Below are 22,381 nucleotides of genomic sequence, written 5' to 3'. Positions count from 1 at the left end.
TTCCTTCCCCGACTGATAATTAGTACCTATGTATTAAGTGTGTCGCTCCACAAGAGGGCGATGTATCCCAAAGCTTGAAACAACTGTTGGTTTCCAAGTTTGATCAATGCTTTAAATGTGTTATATTGGCTACGTTATGCACGTTACCTCCATATTTTATGTAATGCTTCCTGCAAAATATAATGTAGACAAGAAATTAATTCCCCCAAAATGCCCAAAGTGCACCTGTGCCCCCTACCTTTTATACCTGATGCAGCTAGTTAAAGGACTTCTAACGAGTTTATAAAGATTCTCAACGTCAAATGGACTTGCAGCACCGATGCCTCAAGACCAAGACGCAACTATCTACCTATATCTGTCTAACTATCTATCTGTCTATCTACCTATCTGTGTATTTAGAATCTGGCGAAAAGCGTATTTGGCTTTCTTATGTGAGCTCCGTCGTAACTATTTACCATCGGAGAAACTCCTTCTGAAATGTGTATCCACACAGCGCTCCCGATAGTGCCAAATGTCTACTTGTCATGACTGTGTCTTGGGGCAAACGAATCATATGCACCCGAAAGGTTCGCGTTCTCTGCGCTGTTCGTGAAATAGGACCGGGTTGATGAGCCGGTTTAGGATCTTGTTTGTGTGTTAGCGTGCAGTTCTTCCCATCCCCCCACCGCCTCCTCCCCTTAGGGCGTCGCGGACGCGCACGCGTGCTAAACTGTGTGGGAATGGCTGGTGTGTGATCGGGGGGGTTGGGCCGCAGGAAGCGAACGGAGAGTTAAAGAGTTTTTAATGTCCGCCATGTTGGCCATGGCGCACTGAACCGGGGAGCGAGAGCGGAGCCACGGAAAAAAGAGACCCAGAGAGAGCGACCAAGATCCGGGCCTTCCCGGCTCTGTTCTTATCGCCATAACCTTATGGTATAACTAATCGAACGGCTGACAACTGGAGAACATCACAGATTCATCCATGATAGCTCAAAACAGTTCAGTTCTGAATCTTAGGGGATCGGATAGATTTATGCTGCATCTTTTAATATAAAAATGAGTAAATTGTCGTTTCGGGCACGGGCGCTGGACGCTACCAAGCCTTTACCCGTCTTCCGCTGCGAGGACTTGCCAGACCTGCACGAATATGCCTCAATTAACCGGGCAGTACCGCAGATGCCGACGGGGATGGAGAAAGAGGAGGAATCGGTACGTTTTTGCCATGAAATGTTATCGTGCCATCTTACTATATTTTCCCCATTATAAGGTGCGCCCCATTCTTGCCTGCGCAAGTTGTCACAAAATGGCCGCCATTTCGATTTCGCATTGAACATAATAATTCACGAGGAAAAATGGGTGACACACGTTAAATTGCGTCCTGCATGCAGTCATAAGGATAATTTTGTTCGATTTTGGGTACGACAGTCGAGTTGCATGGTGGTGTTTGGCTTAGAATTCGTTTGCAAAACACAAAGGAATCACGTGACATTGGCTCAATCCGCCATTTTGTTGACTTGACTTTGCTTTGGGATGGGCTTTCGGTGTTTGCAAATGCTAAGAAGTGTAGCCAGAGGGCGCAATTGAGCCGAAAAAACTGTACCAGAGACTTGTATGCGTTTTGTAGTGACAGAACTGTGCCCACGTGCGTTTCGACACAGCTTTGGTACCTCAGTGACAACGGAATGTAAACACTTGGAGTCCTACTGTATAGAACTACATAGAGAAGTGAGGTCTCAAAGATCGTGTTAACTTTAAATATGGTTTACGGGTATTCAAATACGTGATGCATTTTTGAATTAAACAGAATGCTCGCTTTTCAGATTGCGATTAAACAGTTCTCCGTCATTAAAGCTACCCCTTGGTGAATTTTATGTAGGAGACGAGTTTCTTTAAAGAGGACGTGCAGTTGGCTCGTTCGTTGACATTGCACCTGGCATTGTATTAAGGAAAACGTAACACTGGGTTCTGTAATATTTGGTAACAGATTTGTTGTTTTTAAAACGAAACTCATTAAAATACATTTGGTGGAACTGATTGCAAAAGCCAAACCAAATCATTTTTTTCCTGTCCCCGGCTTTTGTAATGGATATTGGCAGAAAGGACCTTTATGGAATATCTGCTCCGCAAATCCGGTGCCCAGGCTTCAAACGACAAGTGTTCAGGAAAAATCTCCTTTTGATCATAACTGAGATGAGATCGTTGTAACCTATATGTGCCCGCGTGAACCATTGCTGTCTCGAACGTTGCGGTGGAAGCACGCTCGTGGTTTTTCGGAGGGCGTAACTACCAGCAACTTAGTTCGAGTTTCTGGTAGCAGTCCAAAATAAAACGTCCCTATTCGGTTAATCCTAAAAGTTCTGCAGTTGGCAGTTTACATGATAACGGTGCACTTACATATGGAGATGTGCCTCTGTGTCATTTTTTTATTCTGTCATTTACGGCAAATGGAGAAACGTCCTGGGAATCCATGCAGCAAATATTCTTCGGCTGCATCTATATTTTACCGCCTCTGAATCACTTTGCTGAGTCCACATCTAAGAAGCACCTCTCTGACACATTCACGAAGTTTAAGTTTGTGTATAATCAATGGGTTGTATTCTGAGGTTACTATTCTAAGGTATTCTAATGTCACCCAGTTCCATCGATCCCTCAGAGAGCTTGTACATGAAATCAGAGGTACATATACATGCACTCTCAGACTTTGGGTTCACAACAGTGGCATTTGTCCCTGTGTCAAATGGCTTTACATCAGATGTGCTCTTTAAGGCTTTATAACCTTTTGTCCTTGTTTTGTTTTCAGCTTTCACCAAAGTCCTGAATTACTTATTAATTTGCATTGACATTTGGGGAAGTAATTGAATTAGTCTTATTTCCTTTGCTGTTGTGTTGTCTTGGAAGTTGCATTTGCATAAAATTGAGGAAATGAATGTGAATGTGCAACTTGCCTGTAGTAAGTGAGTGGATACGTGGTCTATATGTCTACCTTGCTGATACAAATACAGACCCTCAAAGGAATTATATATCAGTGGGCAGTTATGAAAATCTACATAAGATTTCAGTTGTCAGTATAACAGTGATGAGAATTTTAATGTGTAGACAGCTTGGGTTGGATTTAAGCACTCCAAATGTTCCATGAAAATCAGTCATGCATATTTTCTCAGTTGCGGAATGAAGAATTGTCATGCTGGTTTTGGTCTACTCAGTCTCGTCCATCTTCTCCAAAATGGATGAGTTCTTGTTGCTTCATGAGCGTGGGTAACGGTACACTCTGACCATAGGTAATCTGCTGGCAGTAGTTGAAAGGGGTGGAGGGGTTACAGGGACATGGGTGGAGTAACAGAGTGACGGAGCTGTGTAAGTAACAGGGCTTCATGATTTGGTCCAAAAATCATAAGATTAACATCTCATATGGCTGTTTAGTTATCAAAGTGCACAAAGTCATAAAACCATCCTGAGAAGGACATTTTGAAATGTCAATCCGATAGAACTATAAATAACTCGGCCGAATAACGGAATGATACAAACTGCGCAAAGAAGTTTTCTCATACAACATCACATTTGTAAAGCTGTTAGTTTTTGGTTCAGGCTGGCTTTTGTACGCTGTGAAATGTGGGCCATCTCACATGGGCCATTTTTTTGCTATAAGTTCATCATGAAGCTCTGTGTTGTCCAAGATGTAAGGAGTAATACTTGACAAGGTGTCCAGATACAGAAAATAATAAACAGGAGGGAGGCGAAGAACTCCACCTTGCAAAGTGGAATGGAGCTTTCCTCTGCTGAGGCCATTGTGTTCCTACATTGGAATGTTTCGGAGGCCACTTACCAATTTTTTTTTTTTTTTTTTTGTAAGTTCTTTGGTGCCTTTGCGTGTATTTGCTCATGCATAGTTGAAAGTGTTAACATTTGTTTGCCATTTTAATATTATGTTGTCATGGTAACAACCTTCCAGTCTCCCCTCCATTGAGCCCTAAGCTCAAACAGTACGTGGACATTGCCCCACTAAAGTAGCCTGTAGCATCTGTAAACATGAGACTGCTTACCCAGGGCAGTCTCCTCACCACTGAAATGTTCCTGAAAAGAAGTTCATGCCACAGTAAGGGGGTGGTGTAAGGATTCATTTCTTGACAGTAATCTTGTTGTGACGTTTTCTTTTAGTGTGAATGCAAGATGTGGCCAGCACTTTTTTTAGCAGGGTATCCTCACGGGGTTACCTCATTCAAAACGTATGATAATATGCTAAAATAAAGCTAATTTTGAGTTTCCCCAAGCAAATTAAAATGTTATGAAAATCCTGATGCATTTTTGTTCATTTTGGTAAGGTGACCAAAAGTAATTTAAATTCTAAATGATAAATGTTGACCAGATCTATGTTTGGCTAGTAACCATATGCAAGTTTAATAGGTGTCTAGCTGATCAGAAATGAGTGTTTTTCTGTGGTCATGGGATGTAGAAATAAAGGGAGAAAAAACGTGTGTGTGTGTATATGTATGTGTTATATATATATATATAATGTGTGTGTGTGTGAAGCTTTCTTTGTAACTATGGTAATAAGACCGTCAGGTTCAGCCATTCTCTTATTCTGAACCATCTCTGTTTCAGATGTTGCAATAATCTTACATTCCCCCTTTATTTATATATATATATATATATGTGTGTGTGTGTGTGTGTATGGAGAGAGAGAGAGAAAGATATATAGATATAGAATTATATTTCCTTAAAGCAGAGCCTTTTGTAGTTTTGTTATTGTATAGTGATTTTAGTTTGAATTTGATTAATTGTGCAGCCCATGTCATGGTTAAGTTTCCAGAATGAGGAAACTGTTTGGAAATTGAACGGTCCATTAAAAATTTTAATGACTATTTAGAACAACTAATAAAAGAGAGACTGAACAACCCCAGTTAATGTTTTCTGTGTCTGGCGACAATTATCTAAACAAAACTATGCAATGAATGAAGGCAAGCATATTAATGAGGGTTTAAAGTGTCTCGCTGAGCACACAGTATATTGAGTCTGCTTCATACACGACTACATATGGCTGCATCTGCTGGTGCCAGTTGGAGCTGCATAGGCAAAGATGAGAGAAAGCAGTTTGATTAGATAGAGATATAGGTAACATAGACAGTGGCCTGGACAACAGTCATATCATTTGTCAATTTCATAGACTTCTGGGGACACATTTAAGGCCAAGCGCTGCGTGTGTTTCTGTTTGTAGATGTGTAGTAGTCCTAAGGAGCACAGTATGCTTGCAGGAAAGCACTGTTGTCTTGTCAGTAGCCACCACTACATAGACTTGTGAAGTGAGTGAACAGTGTTGGGCGCTATGAAAGATGGCAACCCTGGCTGACAAGCCAAACCAAGGGAGGGAGTCCAGTTGGGCTCAGATGTGCAAAGGTTTAAACTTTGAATCCCAGATGTTGGATTTTTGTGGCACCATGTGATAGCGCCTTAACCCTACTAAGGCACACACGTTGTACCGATGGCACTTTAAGAATTAAGTGTATGTGAGATTTTTAAAGGTACTGTTCTGATTCTTTGACATCTGTGTACTTAGAATCCATTGATTTTGTTTTCATGTTTAGACTGGCAAGTTGTGTCAGGTAATAAAGCTGGTTTTGTCTTGTGTTTGTAATAATCAGTGTGAGTGTGATGGTATATAATTTTTTCCTCCCTAAACCAGAACTTCTTGTTTTCTATAGGTAACAGTATGAGATGAGAACAGATTGCTATGCTCTGGTGACAGTGGTTAGCTCTGACTTGACTTTTTTGTCAAAACACCTAAGGACTGAATTTGAGGCAGTTTCCTGCACAGCTGTAGAGATGCTGCAATTTTTAACACGACACATTGCAAAACAAAGGGTTAGTGACTGTTTTCAGTTGGTCACCTTTTACTGCAATGTAATGAAACCACTTTAGTAAATGCTTGAACATGTCAGTAGCATGTAGACCCAATGTATATGGTGTAACAGCAGTGTCTTACATTTTACCTCACTATCTTACCAGAGCTCATATCAAATGGGGTGTGTGTGTGTGCGCCTGTGTGTATGTTTGCACCAGTTTCTGTGTGCAACTTGACATGGACTGCATCTAGTGAGGAGATGTTTGGGCCATCACTTATCGTTTGTGCTTCTTCAGTTTTGTTTTTGATGTCGATTGGCTGTGTGTGATTGGAGCTATTGTGACGGTACCTACCTTTTACCTATTGTGGTTTAACCACTAATCTTGTTAAGCCTCTTTTTCTGATGTTTCATGTGTGGCTCAAAATTACAAAGAAGCCATGACTCATCAGGGATAACTGAGGGAGCAGAGACGTTTGCTATATAGGCTGTTTGGTCCTGTACATTTTCTGTAGCTTTGACAAAGAGCCTGTTTTTCTTGATCTCTGTCCCCCTGCTTAGTGTTACATACCCTTCCACATTCAGAAACACTCAGATTAGAACTGCTGGCAACCTTTACTCTGTTACTAGAATCTGTCAGGATATATGGAAAGAGAGCAGGGGAATCCGTTCAGAAACAGAGATGAATAATGGCTTTTTTGTGTTGTATCATAGGGAATTATCTGATTGCAGATAATTAGTTTGGAAAAGTTCATACTTGGGTGACAAAAGGCTATGACGCAGTTTTGGAACGGTATTTTAATTGAGTTGGCTCGTCACGACGCGGCGATTGTTTTTGAAGTGGGTGGAATGGTTTCTTACCCCTCTTGTCTTCGCTCCCACAACATAACCTCAAAAAAATCTACTGATTAACGCTTTCTCCCCCTCCTTCTTCACAAGCACTTCAGCCATGGTGGCTCAGTTGTTAGCACTGTTGCCTCACAGCAAGAACGCCCCTGGTTTGAACCCCGACCGTCCCAGGTCCTGTGTGGTGTGTGCACTTTCTCCCTGTGTTTGCATGGGTTTCCCCCGGGAGCTCCGGTTTCCTCCCACCACCAGAGACATGCATGCTAGGATTAGTACTCCTGTCAGTGACCTCGACCTGGGCACTGGCAAAAAAGACCCGTAGTTTGTCCCCGGGGGGCTGCCCAGCTCGTAGCGTGTGTGTTCTCTGGTGTTAGGATGGGTTAAACGCAGAGGGTGCAGCTCACTGCTCAGTGTGTGTGTGACAAAGTACTTCTCTCACTTCTCAATTAGTCATCTGTAAATATATTCATGAGCAATTTGTGCTTAATTTGAGTTCCTGCAAAGCTTGGTGATACTGAAGAAATTAAAGTTTCGCTACTTAAGCCTGCAGCAGCGAAAATGTTCATCAGTTTGATGTGCAGTTGGGGGCAATATGGCCAATAGAGTCTGCAGGTTCAAAAATGTCTGAAGTCATAAATGAGAAGTATGAAAATATAGGTGTGGGGAGAAGTCTAGAGATGTGAATGGGAACTGTATGGGGATCCTGTGAGGGAGACAAACAAGTTCTGGCTTGTCATTTTCACCCACTGACTGATAGAGAGACTGCTCCACTGTGATAAGAGCATTCAAAATGCATTTTACTCTAGCATGTTGAATAAGTCTGAAATGTGACCAGAAACCATTTTTAAGACACTTTGGGTCTGGGATGACAATATGACCTGTGTCTTGTTTTATGTGATTTGTCCGTGCGAAAGTTGCCCATAGCAGTGTAAGGTTTTGTTCACTTTTGTTAACCTTTGCCCGATGACAAATTGTTCCATTCATATTGCATTCAAAATCATGAATACTGTAATAAAGTCACTTCAGTGAAGTGGTGATGCATGACTTTCTTTTGAAAATGAAAACACGCTTAGGTTGTTGTCAAGTGCTCCCAGAGCTTTTCATATGGTGGTGTCATTTTTGCAGTATTTGGGTTTAAGTCGGTCCTCTGTTGACTGCCTGGCCTCCTGTTTGCTGGTTTTTATATAGTGCTCAGGAGGTCTGGAGAATGAACTCTTGTACTGGTACAGAGTGTACACTCTGTGCTGATCACAGAATTGTGATCCTGTTAAAACTGCTGGTTAGTGCTTTATCCTGGATCTGTTTCATAGATCATTCCAGTAAGTCCACAGCAGATAATTGTGCTTTTTCTGATGTAGAGTCTTGGCCAGTGGGGAGAACAGTGAGGTTTTGAGCCTCCACAGATCGTGGTTTAGAGTGGTACATCAGTGTAGATAAGAGTGAATGAACCAGTAACTGTATGTTGGAGCACTATTGGCACAGCCCATTTAGTGCTACATTTTTATTTTATTTATTTTTCAAATTGAGTGACTGCAATCTTTTAGTTACTGTCTTGCGCACAATACATTGATACTTCACGTATTTTCGTATTGATTACGCATTCCAAGCATACGTTTCTCCCCTATTTCAGCATTACACATGAGGCTATTGTTTGGCCAGGGGTCTAAATTGGATTTGGCATAATGGTTTTTGCCTGTTGCCAGGAACAATAATGATATGATTTGTGTTTCTGTAAGAGAAAATTTCATTTGCTCCTGCTTAAACACTAGCGGGATTCCTTATACAATAATGCAGATTGGTGTGCATCTGTTTGTCTTTGTTGTTTAATTCAGTGTGCTTGGCCTTCTCTGCTCTCATCGTGGTGACTGTCTTCAGAATGCAGAGTGATGTTTTGGAGAGAAGTCTACAGATGAACGGCTTGAGTTTGACACGGATCAGTAGTAAAGTACACTCCACTTCCAAGGTGGGGGGGGGGAAAAAAAAAAGATCCATGGTTCACTGCACACATACTGTGGACTCAACCGCAAACTGCCAAACTGCCGTTTTCAGATACAAACCCGTGACACTGTCAATAAGCAGGAGAAAGGACAGCGAGTCATAGGTACCGTAATTTGCAGTTGTTGCCGTTTTATTTTCACACACTGATTTGAGCATCTGTGATAATGAAGATGTTTGCCATGATCTACCGACATGTCAGTCCCAAAATAAGCAAGGTATCCCAGTTTTATACAACAAATGTTTTTCAGATATCCATTCATCCATCCATCCATCCATCCAGTACCCAGCCCTAACTGTTTTGCCAGTCAAGTCATTATTATGCTGTGATCCATTAAGGTTTTCATGCTTGTTAGTTTGTGCCCCAAATAATTTGTTCATTCCAGCCGATGATTAGACAGCCATGAAGAATCAGACTTGTGCACATCCCCACTGGCAACAGGCTCAGTTGGCTCCAGTGTTTTGTTGTTGTTATTTTTTTTCTCAGAGGTTCAGGGTATTAAGTTTGTTTATTTGTTCCAGAGTAAGGCCCGTAACCACTGGCTCATCTAAAACTCCACAAACTCATCATTTAGCCTTTCTCCCCTCTCTCTCTGTGTCAGGGTCACCATCCTTACCCTGATGCTCTGCTTTTTCAGTACATTACTGTAGTGCTGTCGCTGTCGTCGCATAGCCAGCCTGTTCTCAGTCTCTCCATCTGACAACCTCTCTTCTGTCCTCCTCTCTTTCTCCTCTCTGTATCTCAGCTGTGAGTTATTAACATGTGCTGGTGTTTGGGCCCTGGGGTTCAGACTGAGTGGGAGAAATTTTTTTTGGTGTTTTTTTTTGCAAGCAATGTTGAACATTATGTAGAGCAACACGCCAGTGAAGTTTGGCTCTAAGCTCAGGCTAATTGCTTCCTTATGCAAGAGCCCTTTGCAGAGCGAAGCACTGACTCATGTGAAGGTGTGGTGCTAGGTGACGGAGTGTGAGGATGGGAGAGAGGTGTGATGGGTGTTGTATTTTTGGCTGGTGTGGATGTCGGGTGTCAGTTTGTATAGAAGGAGTGGGAATGCAAGAGTTTGTGTTTCCAAGTGGAAAAGATAGATTGGGGGTCGTCAGGGGGAGTTAGGATAAGGATATTTCTGTAAAGCTGTTGTATGGTTCTATACTATACTGATGTTTCGCGGGAGAAGTTTGGTATTGATGCTTTGAGACTGTGAAGGGGGAGAGGTGAGGCGGCTCAGTCAGTCCATCCTCAGACTTGACTGTGATTGTCAAGGTGGCGTGCAGTCATGGCGTGATTGGAAAGCCAATACAAACACTTATCATAGCTGAGGCTTCTTTATTGTCTCAAGAGTGTGTTTTGGCAGCTAGCTGGGGTAGTTTTTAATAACCTGCTTAACCTACCCAGGGTTTAAAAAAAAAAGAGAGAGAGAGAGATGCGTAAAACAAAAATCTTAATGGTAAACAGAGCTGTAACAATTCCAAATGTTGCCATACAATTTGTCTCAGAAGCAATTGCAATTAACAATATACTTGTCTCTTTAGGCCATTTTAAAAAATATTTATTTATTATTTTCCAATCAAATTAAAGTTTTGAATGGATCCCAGGATACACCTTTTGGTTATTTCACTATTATGTGACCCTGATAGTGTAATAAGACAAGCACACAGCCTATGAAGTAGAGCACGCCTCTTTATTATCATAAAACATTGTACTGATGTTATAATCTGTCTGTCCCTCTACTCCCCAAATGATGGATTGTCCAGTCGTGGTTTAGCTGACCTCAGTTGGGCTTTTGGACTCCCCACATGTTGACAGGACCAAAGGGACCGTGTCAAGCTTTTTTTTTTTTTTTTTTTTTTTTACCAACACTAAATGAAAACCAAACGTTTAATGTTATGGGCATTTCTCGAAAGTACAACACCACTTCTCGCAAAACTGACCAATTTTGTTTGGATTTCTAACATTCGAATTTAGCCGACTTGACTTCGCAGCTGTCGTGACCTTCGTGTGCTATCAGAAATATCATAATTACGAGTTCCAAGCACATAAACGGTCAAACAAAGTTGTAATTACTAGTGGGAAACTCAAATTTTTCTGCGATTCCCGAGTTGTGATGTAGAGAGTTGGATGGCACTAACAAACATGGTGCTAGGCATCAGTAGATAGTAAGAACTAATTTATTTAATACTGTCATGTTGTAGGCCTACATGTTAAATGTGTGTGTATATGTCAATGTTTCAGCAGAGTTCATTTCATATATAAACAAAAAGTCAGGTTGAGGTGAACGTGATTTTCTGAACCTCCGTTTGAGGTTATTTTCCTGCATTAAATTAACGTAGTTAATTAATTGTGCTAATTTTATCCTAAAGCCTAAATGCCTCACCTGATGCGCATCCTCTCCACTTCAATCTGTCTCTGTCGCCCAAGACCACTTCGTTCTGTTTTTTTGAGAAAACATCAGCCATGAAAACAGTCATTTTGACCGGTAGTACATATTTTTTTAAGCTGCCTCCTTATTTATGCCAGATTTCCAGCCACGAATGCATGACAGATTGTAATTGCAATTTTCTAACTCAGCAGTAGGATCTTAAGACAAGCATTTGAAGGCAGCATGTTAATCAATGCAGGCGGGCGTCCTCTGAGAGGATAGGATAGCTACAGTTCTGTTGCACTACAGGGTGCGCGCGGGCATTGGAAGTGTTTGATGGATGCAAACAAAAGTATGACCATGCTTTGACCCATCTCATTAAGGGAAAAAATGCTTTAACAGTGGTTCAGCAATGAAACTGTGATCAGGTCAAAAAATTGAAATAATTGTTACAGGCCTAATGGTAAACATTCGCAACAGTCAATACCAGCTACATATGCAATGTTGCACCATTAGCCCACAGATTACTGCTTTTGGAAATGTCTCCACATCCCCAAAAATGTGTTGAATTACATTCGAACGAAAAGAGAGAAAATGGTTTGGGTCACTTTTACTGCCGTTATTGTAACTTGGAGCACCCAAGAGCCTAAAACAGTACACATGGTCAGACACTGTTCACACCTGTGATTCACTCAACTAGTGACTGAATTTACGCTGGTGGTGTTTTGTCAAGCTGACTCATCTCCATACTCTAGTGACATGTGTGTTAATATTGTGGTTTGACGTGTGACGGAGTTTAATGCCGCTGTTCTTACAACAGTAGAGGAGTAGATTTCTGCACTGATCTGGCATCTCTGTCCTGTGAGAAAGTCACCCTCTCTTGGTGACTTGGTGACATATTATCAAGCTAAATCCTACATTTTCAACTCTTCATTGCATTGGTTGAATCTTTTTAATTCTATAATGGATCACACCTTGATTTATATCTCTTCACATGTTCATTTGTGCACTGCACAAATGCCAAACTACCATTTCTTTTAATCCGTCTCCTTGATGGACTTGAATCGTGAGTTGTCTGTTCAGTGACACATTAGCAGTCCAGAGCACCACTCCATTCTGTCTGCATTAGTATGAACTATTGCCTCAGTGCTGGGTGAATAGCATGAGCTTCTTGTGAGATCAGCCTGTGGAGGAATTTCCAACTGACTACATCCCCACCAATACTACTGCACGTTGTCTTTTCTCTCTGTGTATCTCTCCCTATGATGACTTAGTCTCACTATCCGCATTCCCAACTCACTGTTCAGTATCTGGCTTAGCCTCAGAGCAAAACACAATTCACACTCCTTTGTAGTTGCATTCAAAAACACCCACCTGAAAAATTGACATACCAGTCAGGTGTCTGAAGAACAGGCAGGTGACTGACGCACACGATTCACTGACGGCACTAACTTTCTGCCTCCTTATGGACAATGCTTTTTAATAAATCATTCAGGTTTGAAAATGACCTCAAATTACTCTAGTAAATATGAATACATTCTGTGAACAACACGCGTGTATGCTTATTGTATGAAGTATTTTTTTGGCTGTGTGGCGATTTAAAAGAAGTTCTGTTTCGAAAAGTTGTTTCGTTATGTAGGCTAGGTTGTAAAAGCGTCTTAACCCCTATAAATAACGGTGTGTGGTAGAAGTGTTTTGGTGGCGTGTTTCAGACATCTGTCTAATCTAGCAGGCTGCATTCCCATATCAACATTTACAGCAGCGTACATTGGCTCTCTCAAAGAAGTGACTTTTTGTATTCCTCTTTGTCTTCAGTGAGCTCTGGTGTTAGTTAGAAAACCAGATCTCGGCACTCTAACGTTCGAGTCTAGCCTAGCATGCCAAATGGTTATAAATCAAAAGGAATAAGTACATTTTACTCTTTCAGCGGTTTGACTGTTTCTGACCCTTTTGTGTTCTTGAACTGGGTTAGATGTGAGGAGACAGAATTAACGGTTCCTTTCATGTCCCTTGGTTCTCTCAGGAACACCATCTCCAGCGGGCCATCTCAGCGCAGCAGGTGTACGGGGAGAAGCGGGACAACATGGTGATCCCCGTCCCCGAAGCCGAGAGCAACATCGCCTACTACGAGTCCCTCTATCCCGGGGACTTCAAGATGCCAAAGCAGCTCATTCACATACAGCGTAAGTCCAGCAGGGCTACAGCTCTGTCAGGCCATTCGTCTGGACAAGAGCATTTTCCTACGTGTGACTGGGTTTGAGAAAGAAAGGGGAACGGGCCACGCCTAAACAAATCTTGTCTGTCGGTACTCCATTTGTGTGCTGCCGGTGCCCTGTTTTTAAGGGCCTTGTTTTTTAATGAGCATCATCTTAAACTCTGGAGTATGGTTCTCTTGCTTGTAACAGAATATGATGCATGGTTTGGAATATGCGGATTCAGTGAACCCATGCCCTTTTGAGCGCGTGTTTGGCTGTCAGTACTTGTCAGTACAGAATGTTTAAGTGTTAAAACAGTCACAGACAGCATGATGTGATAGGGGGCCTGCATGTGTGTGTGTATGTGTGTGTGTGTTTTTACAGTCTTATCTATAGTGAGGGCAGTCATGTCAGGATGGCTGGGCTTTACATCGGTTTCAGTTTCAGGGACTCTTCGTGTGACACGTTTCAGTCTGGACGAGGCATGTTTGTACTTGATTGTAGCAGCTAGAAGTGCAGAGAGTCTGCCGTATGTCTAAATGTGTCTTGAATGCGTGTGTGTGTGTATGCGCGTGTGTGAGTGGACTGAGCGTAAGCGATTGTGACAGCCCCCGGGGTGTCTGTAATAGCAGCCCTGTGATGTGGGAGGTGTCCCTCTGTCACAGAGTGTCTGCACACACACATCACAGAGATGGAGGGAGGGAGGGAGTTGGTGCAGATGGGGAGAAAAGGGTCGGGGTGGACGGCAGCGCAAGAGAGAATGAAGGAGATGGAAAGTGAGGTGGGGGGTAGCAAATGGCTTCTCTATACCCATGGGAACTCTGTCAGCCCCTGTGCATGTCTCCTTCACTTTTCTAAAAGCCCCCCAAAGCGTGTGTGTGTTTGTGTGGCCACAGTTTCCTCACCCATCTGGAGAAACAGAAGTCACACAGTACGGTTTCTCCGTATTTATTAGGTTTTGACGCTTACTTTACCAACGTGACATTGGCAGCATGATTCTCTATTACGGTTGTGTGTGTGTGTGTGTGCGCACTATGCTTCAGGGAATTGGGTGTTAACATTTAGAGGGTATACGTAACACGAGTCTTCTGCCCTCTTCCTGTTCAGCTTTCAGTCTGGACACAGAGCAACCAGACTACGACCTGGACTCTGAGGATGAGGCATTTGTGACGAAGCTGAAGAGGAAGATGGAGGTTGGCGCTCTGCAGTTTGAGGAGATGATCGACCGCCTGGAAAAAGGCAGCGGCCAGCAGGTACCAAAACAAGTCTAGGATACAGGCTGCGCGAGCCTCAAAGCCAAACTATCCAGTGCCTTTCTAATGTGCCTCTTTTAAGAACTACATTTCCCATGTGTCTTGCCCTCAGCTGGTGACTCTCCAGGAGGCAAAACTCTTGCTCAAGGAGGATGACGAGCTTATCAGAGAGGTGTTTGAGTACTGGAGCAGGAAGAGGAAATCCTGTAAGAGCGGCTCACTCATCCCCACCGTCAAACAGGAGAAGCGCGACGGCTCCAGCACCAGCGATCCCTACGTCGCCTTCAGACGCAGGACCGAGAAGATGCAGACCAGAAAGGTGAGTGTGTCTGGCCTTAGACCTGACCTGGAGACACAACCATCGATATGCAGGTCAACCAGAAGATATTTATACCCAAGTCCGTCAGCCTAGAAAATGATAAATTACATGCAACCATGTTTGTTTTGTAAAGCATGATCTTAAGTAGTGGATAATACAATGCGAGACAGTAGCGCAGATGTGGTTTACAAAGTTTGTTTCCGGGGGGCCTTTTGCATAACTTCTACAATCTTTCAAACGCATGTAGCTGCATGAAGTGTCACTGATTGGACTTTAGATTCACCAGAGGGGTGAGCGCTAACGGTTTTTTCTCTCTCACAGAACCGTAAGAACGACGAGGCATCGTACGAGAAGATGCTCAAGCTGAGAAGGGACCTTAGCCGGGCTGTCACCATCCTGGAGATGATCAAGAGACGAGAGAAGAGCAAGAGAGAGCTGCTGCACCTCACACTGGAGATAGTGGAGAAGAGGTGAGAGAGCACACTCAAATAGATAGAGAGAGAGAGGGAGAGAGAGAGAGAGAGAGATAGATATATGTGTGTATATATATATATATATATATAGTTATAGATATAGATAGATAGAGATAGATATATAGATGGATATATATATATATATAGATATATAGATGGATATATATATATATATATATATATATATATATATATATATATATATATATATATATATATATATGCATATGCGCACACATTACACGTTTCTCTTCTGCTTTCCTTCCCCTCCCCAGGCTTTGACTGAACCGGCGCTGTTTATTTTTTACAGCGTTTTCCTGTTTCAGTTTTGGCATGAATAACGTCTGTTATTAAAATAAGATCTGTAAACATTTGAATATTTGTTAATTAGAGCAGACAAAGAGATCCTGTCTTTGTGCTATCCAGCAGACTTGCTGTTAAATACCGAACAATACGTGGCTTATTGTTACGCTGGAACAACTGGAACTGTCCAAACACATTGCTCTTTGTGTGTGGCTGCGTTTAATCTGCGATTTTAGACTCCCCCCCTGCAGTACCATATCAGTTTCATCTCACCTCCATACAGCAGGGTCAAAAGTCGCGTCACCTCTGTGTACCGTCCTGCTTAGATATTCCAGCTATACTACATGCTTGTTGAAGGGAAAGAGAAATGGAGAAGCTTATAGTTAGATTTTCTGCCTTTTATAGGCCATGAAATGACAGTGGACCATCTGAACATGAATTACAAACAGGAAAAAAAAATGCTGTGCTGTGTTTGGAGAATATTGCATTTTTTTCTCCTCCTTTTGAGGTTTCTGTTGATTTACGGGAACATTTCGTGTTTGTCTAGTCAATGAACCAGTATCTGTACAGGTTTAGACCTTTTAGTGGAATTTCCTGTGCTCCCTCAGACGTGGCTGAGTCGTTGCATTTTTAAATATGCGTGCCGTGTGTGCTTTGCTCTGGGTTTGCGGTATGGTGTCTGACAGAGCGACTGTCGTGTGTTTTCCTCAGGAACAGCATGCCAGACTTCGGCTGTGATGTGATGGCGGAGGCTATAGCTCAGAGGGCGTTGGTCAAGCCAGTTTACACAATACCCATCATTCCTCTCTCCAGCGGAGGCCAGTACCGCCACCAGGACCACATGGAGCTTAAGGACTTCAAGACTAAGGTCAGGACACATCCACCGATTCCTATGCCACCTGCACACGGAACCCCGCTGTTAACGATGAGAAATGTTTAGGCCCGGTGTTCGAACATGTGTTATTCCTACCTTTAGTATTACCATCGCTGTTTAGCACAAAAACATGATAAAGGGAATCTAAATTTGGCTGAGTAAACCTTAAAGTGTGGGAAAGTGGAACTAATGTGTGTGTCTTTCCTCTCTCACACAGCCTGAAAAGACGGAGGTGGTCAGGACAAAGAGGAAGTATGAGAAGAAACCCAAGGTTCCTCCTCTGTCTGCGCCCCTGCAGTCAGGCCCTTCTGTCTTCAACCCTAAGGACCTCAACCAGTACGACTTCCCCAGTTCCGACGACGAGCCCTTCTCTCAGGTACCCCCAGCCTGACCCTGCCGACACATCTGCACACATCTGCCCTAGTGACATTTTCTCAGTCATATCAATACTGTCATAGGGTTCAGTGAGATGGCTTCAAGATTCAGAAGGAGTCATTGGCCGTGTCTCTGAAATGGACTTGGTGTCGTGGGGTTGGGACTTGGCATTAATGCTGTGTTTGTGTGTTCAGATGCATTCTGGCTCGTCAGATGCCGAGGAGGAGAATGACCCAGATGGAGCGTTTGCTTTCAGGCGAAAGGCTGGCTGTTTTTACCACGCCGTGAGTCACCACCTTACTCCTCACACAACCTCCTCCTCACACCTGAACGTCTTTTATTAAAAACTGAGCCAGCCCTCTTTAGGAGGCAGAGAAATTCCCTTCCAGCTGATTGTTCTGCTGGTGCATTGACTGATGCCTGGCTCTCTGGCTGTGTGTCTAGGCCCGGTCGGGACGGCAGGGGAGCTGGCCGTGGTGTAGCGAGGCGGAGGGAGGATCGTGTGATCCACGCTTTCGCTACTCTCTCACCACGCTCACAGTACCGCGCCGCTGCCTCGGGTTGGCACGGCGACGAGTGGGACGAGGCGGCAGGTAAATTTGAGCTTCAGTGTGACAGCCTGTGCTTGTGCAAACACACACACACACACACCATTTTTCTCAGGGATGTGGACAGGTTTTTTTTTTTTTTTTTTTGCAAGTCAGACACATCAGTCTCATCTAAAGGCTGTCATTCGGTCTGTAGATGTTTTTCCTTTGCATTAGCAGTATATATGTAATGTTTCACTCCGGTCCTCTCTCTTTAGAACTCTGCTCGACAGAGCCCACTCCAATCTGGACGGCATTTCCCACAATCTGGATTCTGACTCGGAACCAGAGCCCTCGTCTCCTGCCCCGTCGCGCCCCTCAGAGAGTACCTCACACGCCAATACCTCCAACTCCTCATCTTCCTCTGCCCCGGACCTGAAGCAGATCCTGCGCAACATTAAAGCATGTCGCTGGAGGCACTTTAGACCACGGACACTAAACAACCAGTCAGGCTCAGGTGACGGCTCGCAATGGAGACCGTTCAGGGGCTTCGCCCGGACCCCCTCCAGTACTCTCAAATCAAACACAAGCTCCCAGAGCCGAGGAGGAGCCGGAGGGCCCCCTTCCGTTGGTAAGGACGGCTTGTTTTTTTTGTTTTTGTTTTGTTTGTCCTCCCCCTCACATAGACGTTAACCTGCTCACAGGCACAGCTCAGCGAGGATGGTGACATATGAATAGTAATAACGGAGCGCTCCAAATCAAAAAAGCAACTAAAGGGATTTAGTATAGAGGACCTTTATTCATCGGTCCACGCACGCACGCTTGATTTTTCTCGTGGCTCTGAGCTCGAGTGTGCGTCGTAGTTGACCCGTGCACTAGGGTTCAGAGGATTTGGCCGTCTGTTTTTGGCCGATATGAAATGATGTGAATTCTTTTGTTGGCTCCTGTTAATTCAGAGTGTTTCATTTGGTTTGTGGAAGTTGGGGGTAGAGAGCGGGAGGTGGTAGTGGTATAATTGGAAAGTTTTCATGCATGAAATTATGGAAAACTATTGTTTCATTGATTTAGCTTGCGTGTGTGTTTCTTGAGGGTGTGTGTGTAGAACAGGTCGTGGTTCAGTTTTGGCTTCTGGGCTGTGCTCGTATGCGATTTCTTTTGTTGAGCACTTGTCTTTATTCATTGACGACAGTGAGTCCCTTTAAGGAGAATGCTCACAGTGTCTGAGTGTCCTTCCTTTCTCATCCTACTGATTTAAGTGCTTATGACCAGGGGCACTTTCCCAGGCAGGCGTGAGGTTCCCCAACCTGCTAATAAGTGACTGTAGGCAATGGCAAGTTAGCCAGTAACCCAACATGTTAGTGTTTAGTTCTGGCCTCCGTAAGGATGTCATACAGCATCGATAACTTACATATCTTACAGTATGCTTGTTCACCCTCTCATTTGACCCGATTTGATCTGATTTAAAGAGTTTCTGCTAATGAGCTATGGTCTCAAAATGGGCAGAGAGTGTTTTAGAACAAAGGGCTGTTTTCCAGAAAGCGGTCAGTCCAGTCATTTATTTATTTATTTATTTATTTATGTGTTTATATACACGTAATGCTGGTCAATTAAGGCTTACGTGTGTCAAAGCACACTTTCCAAATAATCAAGTGTTCATTCACTATTCCGCCGATTAGTCGGCCATGAAAAATTACACTCGCACACGCGGCACGGTTCAGACGCACACCTGCTCACTCGTGCCTGTGAGAGTAAGTTGAGTTTTGGATGGCGGGCAGAGTGTGACGCTGAACCAAATCAGTCAGTGTGAGAGTGCTCGACTGCTGGCTTTCCACTGAAACATATGGAGCACTCCCACTGCAGCTGAGACAGCAGCGAAGCTTATCCCAGTCACTCAATCAGCTTTAATGTGATGACTCAATAGATGAGTTACAGGCCTCTATAAAAGCCTGGAAGGGGGGATGGGGAACATTGTAAAAATCAATATTCATGCTTAACGAAATGGCTGAAGCTGAGTTTTAGTACATCTGTGCGTGGACTCTGCATTGTTTTTGTGTGTTTGGAAGAAGGAAAAGAAAAACAATGTTGGATGTATCGTAATTCAGTAATGTTGGCTGAAATTAGTGTCTAGAACTCCATGTTCCTGATCATTCACTGGTTTTACTTCCGCGGTGAAGGCCACTGTAGGTTTGTGAGCACTGGCACAGAATACTGTTGCCATGGATTCCTGACAGTCAACACTGGTCAAGAGGCTCTTTTTGTAACTATTCAGGTTTACAGTTTAACTGGAATTTGGCCCGCAGCACTCAGTCACCACTAGCAAAACGTTACTGCATTCATGTTTCACACAATGCCAATGAAAAGACTGATTTGGGGAATTCAGATATGCCCGTGTGAAAGACACAAGGACAGGTTTGGAGACGCCTGTGTAGTGAGGATGGCATAGAAATGGCTTTGTGTGTGTGTGTGTTTAGTTCTAAATGCTGAGGACTGAAAACATCTCGTACAATATTTCCCTTTTGTGCTGAAACTAACAAGCAGTGAGGCCCAAGCTGTGTTGCTGGTGTGTGTTTGCTGCAGACCACTGATGGAGTGTGTGTGCGTGTGTGTGTTTCAGCATTCACAGCTGAGCAGTACCAGCAGCACCAGGAACAGCTGGCTCTCATGCAGAAACAACAGCTGGAACAGATTCAGCAGCAGGCTAATGACACCTCCACCAACACACAGGTAAGTGTGTGTGTGAGGTTTTTCTTATTGGCGCATGTGCCGAGTAAAAGATTTTCTCATCTGTTTCTCCCTCTTTTGATTCTTCAGCACATGTTTTTGGTGTTTATGTAGACCCGATTGTTGTCTGATTAATGATGGTTATAATTTTGTCGCTCTAGCCTTTGTTGTCAAAGACGCTGGATTCAGTCAGTGCCCAGTTTGCTGCCTCTGCGCTGGTGACCTCTGACCAGCTCCTGACCTTGAAGGTGAAAGAGGATGGAGTTGTGGGAAGTGGAGTGAACGGGGTCCTTCAAGCCTCAGGTTAGTGTTAAAGATTTAAACCAACTCTTTATCTGCAGATGGCGACAACCGCATTTCAACAGAAGTCTTTTTTTTTTTTCCCTCTCAGTGGTAAATACCAGAGATATGTACAATCTTAATTCCCCTTCATTACAAATGTCCTTTGTCTTTTTTTCATTTAGGGGTTTACAAGGGCTTACACCTCCCCACCACCACATCAGCTTCTCCCCACTCCGGCCTGTCCTCCTCCACAACCCTGGCCTCCACAGCGACTGCCGCCCCGCCCACCTTCTCCACTGCCAATAGTAACAGCCCCAACACAGGCCCCTCCCACAATGCCCTCAACTTGCTCGGCAACCATAGCAATGCCACCAGCTCAGCCCCGGTCCTCATTGGTAGTAGCCTACGCCTGAGCGTGGCCACGCCCCCTATCACTAGCCTCAACGCCCGCCACCTTCCCAGAAGCCTCGGGACTGTGCCACCTGCCGCCTTAAAGCTTGCCGCTGCCGCCAACAACTGTCAGCTCCCTAAAGTCACTACTGGGTGAGTGCTAGAGAAAACATACCTAAACAAGACATTCACCTGCACACTCAAGGATCTGATCTGATCTTTTGCATCTGCTGTTTCTTTTATTAACAGGGAAAATCGTGAGCAGGAGAAACAGTCCCTTAACAGTATAGCGGAGAACACAGTCGCCATGGAAGTGACGTAGTGATCGTTACTAGGGTGTGTCCCCTCACCCTACCCAGTCTAGGCTTTTGGTGCTGTGCACCAAACGCGTTTTGGGGATGCAAAGGGACAGTGGGTTTCCGTGGCAGCTGTCTGTACTCGACAGCAAAATATCATCTCTCGTCTTTCCCCCCCCACCCCCCCCGTTTTCTTTAAAACCATGCATATATATTCGTTACTGTTGATAAGAGATATTGTCATCTGTAAAGTATGAATATGGCAAATATTCTGTGTACAGTAACTACATATTTGTAATTCTTCTCCCACCCCTTGTATATACGTTACTTGAATACAGAACTGTTCATTTGTGATGTTTTGCACTTGGGAAAGGAAAAAAAAAAAACACAAGCGAAATGGGGGAGGGGGGGGTGTAAAGTGAGGCTATGAGTGTGACTGTTGGATGTGAGTCTCTGATTGGGATGACTGGAGTGAGCAAGTTGGTGAAAATCATCACATTGTGCATGGTTAGGAACCTGCTGTTTTACCTATTTATTGTGCTGTGTTTACAGTTTTGGTTTTGTTGTTTTTTTGAGGGGGTTTGTTATGTTTGTTTATTTTTCACCTTCCTTTTTTATTATTGTTTTTTGTACACTGTACCTTCATTTCTTTCTGTGATGTAGGTGTCAAGGTAGCTGTTTTGTTTTTTGTTTTGTTTTGGGGGTTTTTTTTGTTTTTTTTTTAAATTGGTAAATCTCTAAGTTCTACTGGATCCCCCGTGGGCTGGGTCATGTGGACTTCCCCTCTCCCCCCAGGGTTTGGGGTTACACGTGGGTTTAGGGGAGGGGGTGGGGGCCTTGGGAATCTACCGGGTTATTTTTCTTTGTGTTTTGTTTTGTTTTGTTTTTTTTTAAGTGCACACCCCCACCCCAACCCCCACCACAAATAAAGACAAACAACGGATGAAGTCTCCACGCAGAAGCATCCACAGCTTCTGTCTCAACTAAGCACTAGTATTTGATTGTTTTATTTCATTATGGTTTCAGTGATGGTTGCTGCTTTTTTTCCTTTTTTTATAATTGTGGTCCCTAATTTTCATGTCATGGAACTTCTGGAAAAAAAAGATATTTTTTTTAAAATCCCCTTTGTTATTTGTACAACAAAGACTTAAGTTATTTTTGTACCTTTTTTTTTCTCTCTCTCTCTCTTCCCCCATGTCTTCAGTTCAGTGTGGTGACTGTGCGTTGCATATTGGCAGACTTCATTCTTTGGTTGCTTGTTGTTGAACTTGGTTTTGAGAGTGAGATGTCCTATATCACAGAAGCTAATGTCATTTATTCCGGTTTAATAATTAATCCAACATGACCAAGAGGGAGGGGGTAG

At 43.5% G+C, this 22,381-nt stretch overlaps 1 protein-coding gene across 2 annotated transcripts; it reads left to right on the top strand.

Moving 5' to 3' along the window:
- Positions 1-1,004: 1,004 nt before the first annotated feature.
- epc1a (enhancer of polycomb 1a) lies at positions 1,005-21,200 on the top strand. Of its 2 annotated transcripts, XM_030775346.1 has the most exons (14): positions 1,005-1,187; positions 13,034-13,193; positions 14,313-14,458; positions 14,571-14,777; positions 15,099-15,247; positions 16,265-16,421; positions 16,645-16,803; positions 16,997-17,086; positions 17,247-17,395; positions 17,608-17,960; positions 19,944-20,053; positions 20,212-20,353; positions 20,515-20,875; positions 20,972-21,200. In XM_030775346.1, exons 1-14 carry the CDS (start codon positions 1,035-1,037, stop codon positions 21,042-21,044), a joined length of 2,409 nt encoding a protein of 802 aa, XP_030631206.1. In that variant the 5' UTR covers positions 1,005-1,034; the 3' UTR covers positions 21,045-21,200. The 2 variants fall into 2 exon arrangements, with proteins under 2 accessions (XP_030631206.1, XP_030631207.1); XM_030775347.1 differs by lacking the exon at positions 20,972-21,200 and having other exon boundaries at positions 20,515-20,879.
- Positions 21,201-22,381: the final 1,181 nt, after the last annotated feature.

This window comes from Chanos chanos, chromosome 5 (assembly GCF_902362185.1).
Source record: "Chanos chanos chromosome 5, fChaCha1.1, whole genome shotgun sequence".
In the NCBI taxonomy this organism is placed as follows: Eukaryota; Metazoa; Chordata; class Actinopteri; order Gonorynchiformes; family Chanidae; genus Chanos; species Chanos chanos.
Note: the sequence above shows the minus strand (reverse complement) of the source record. Positions and strands in the feature narration are given on the sequence as shown.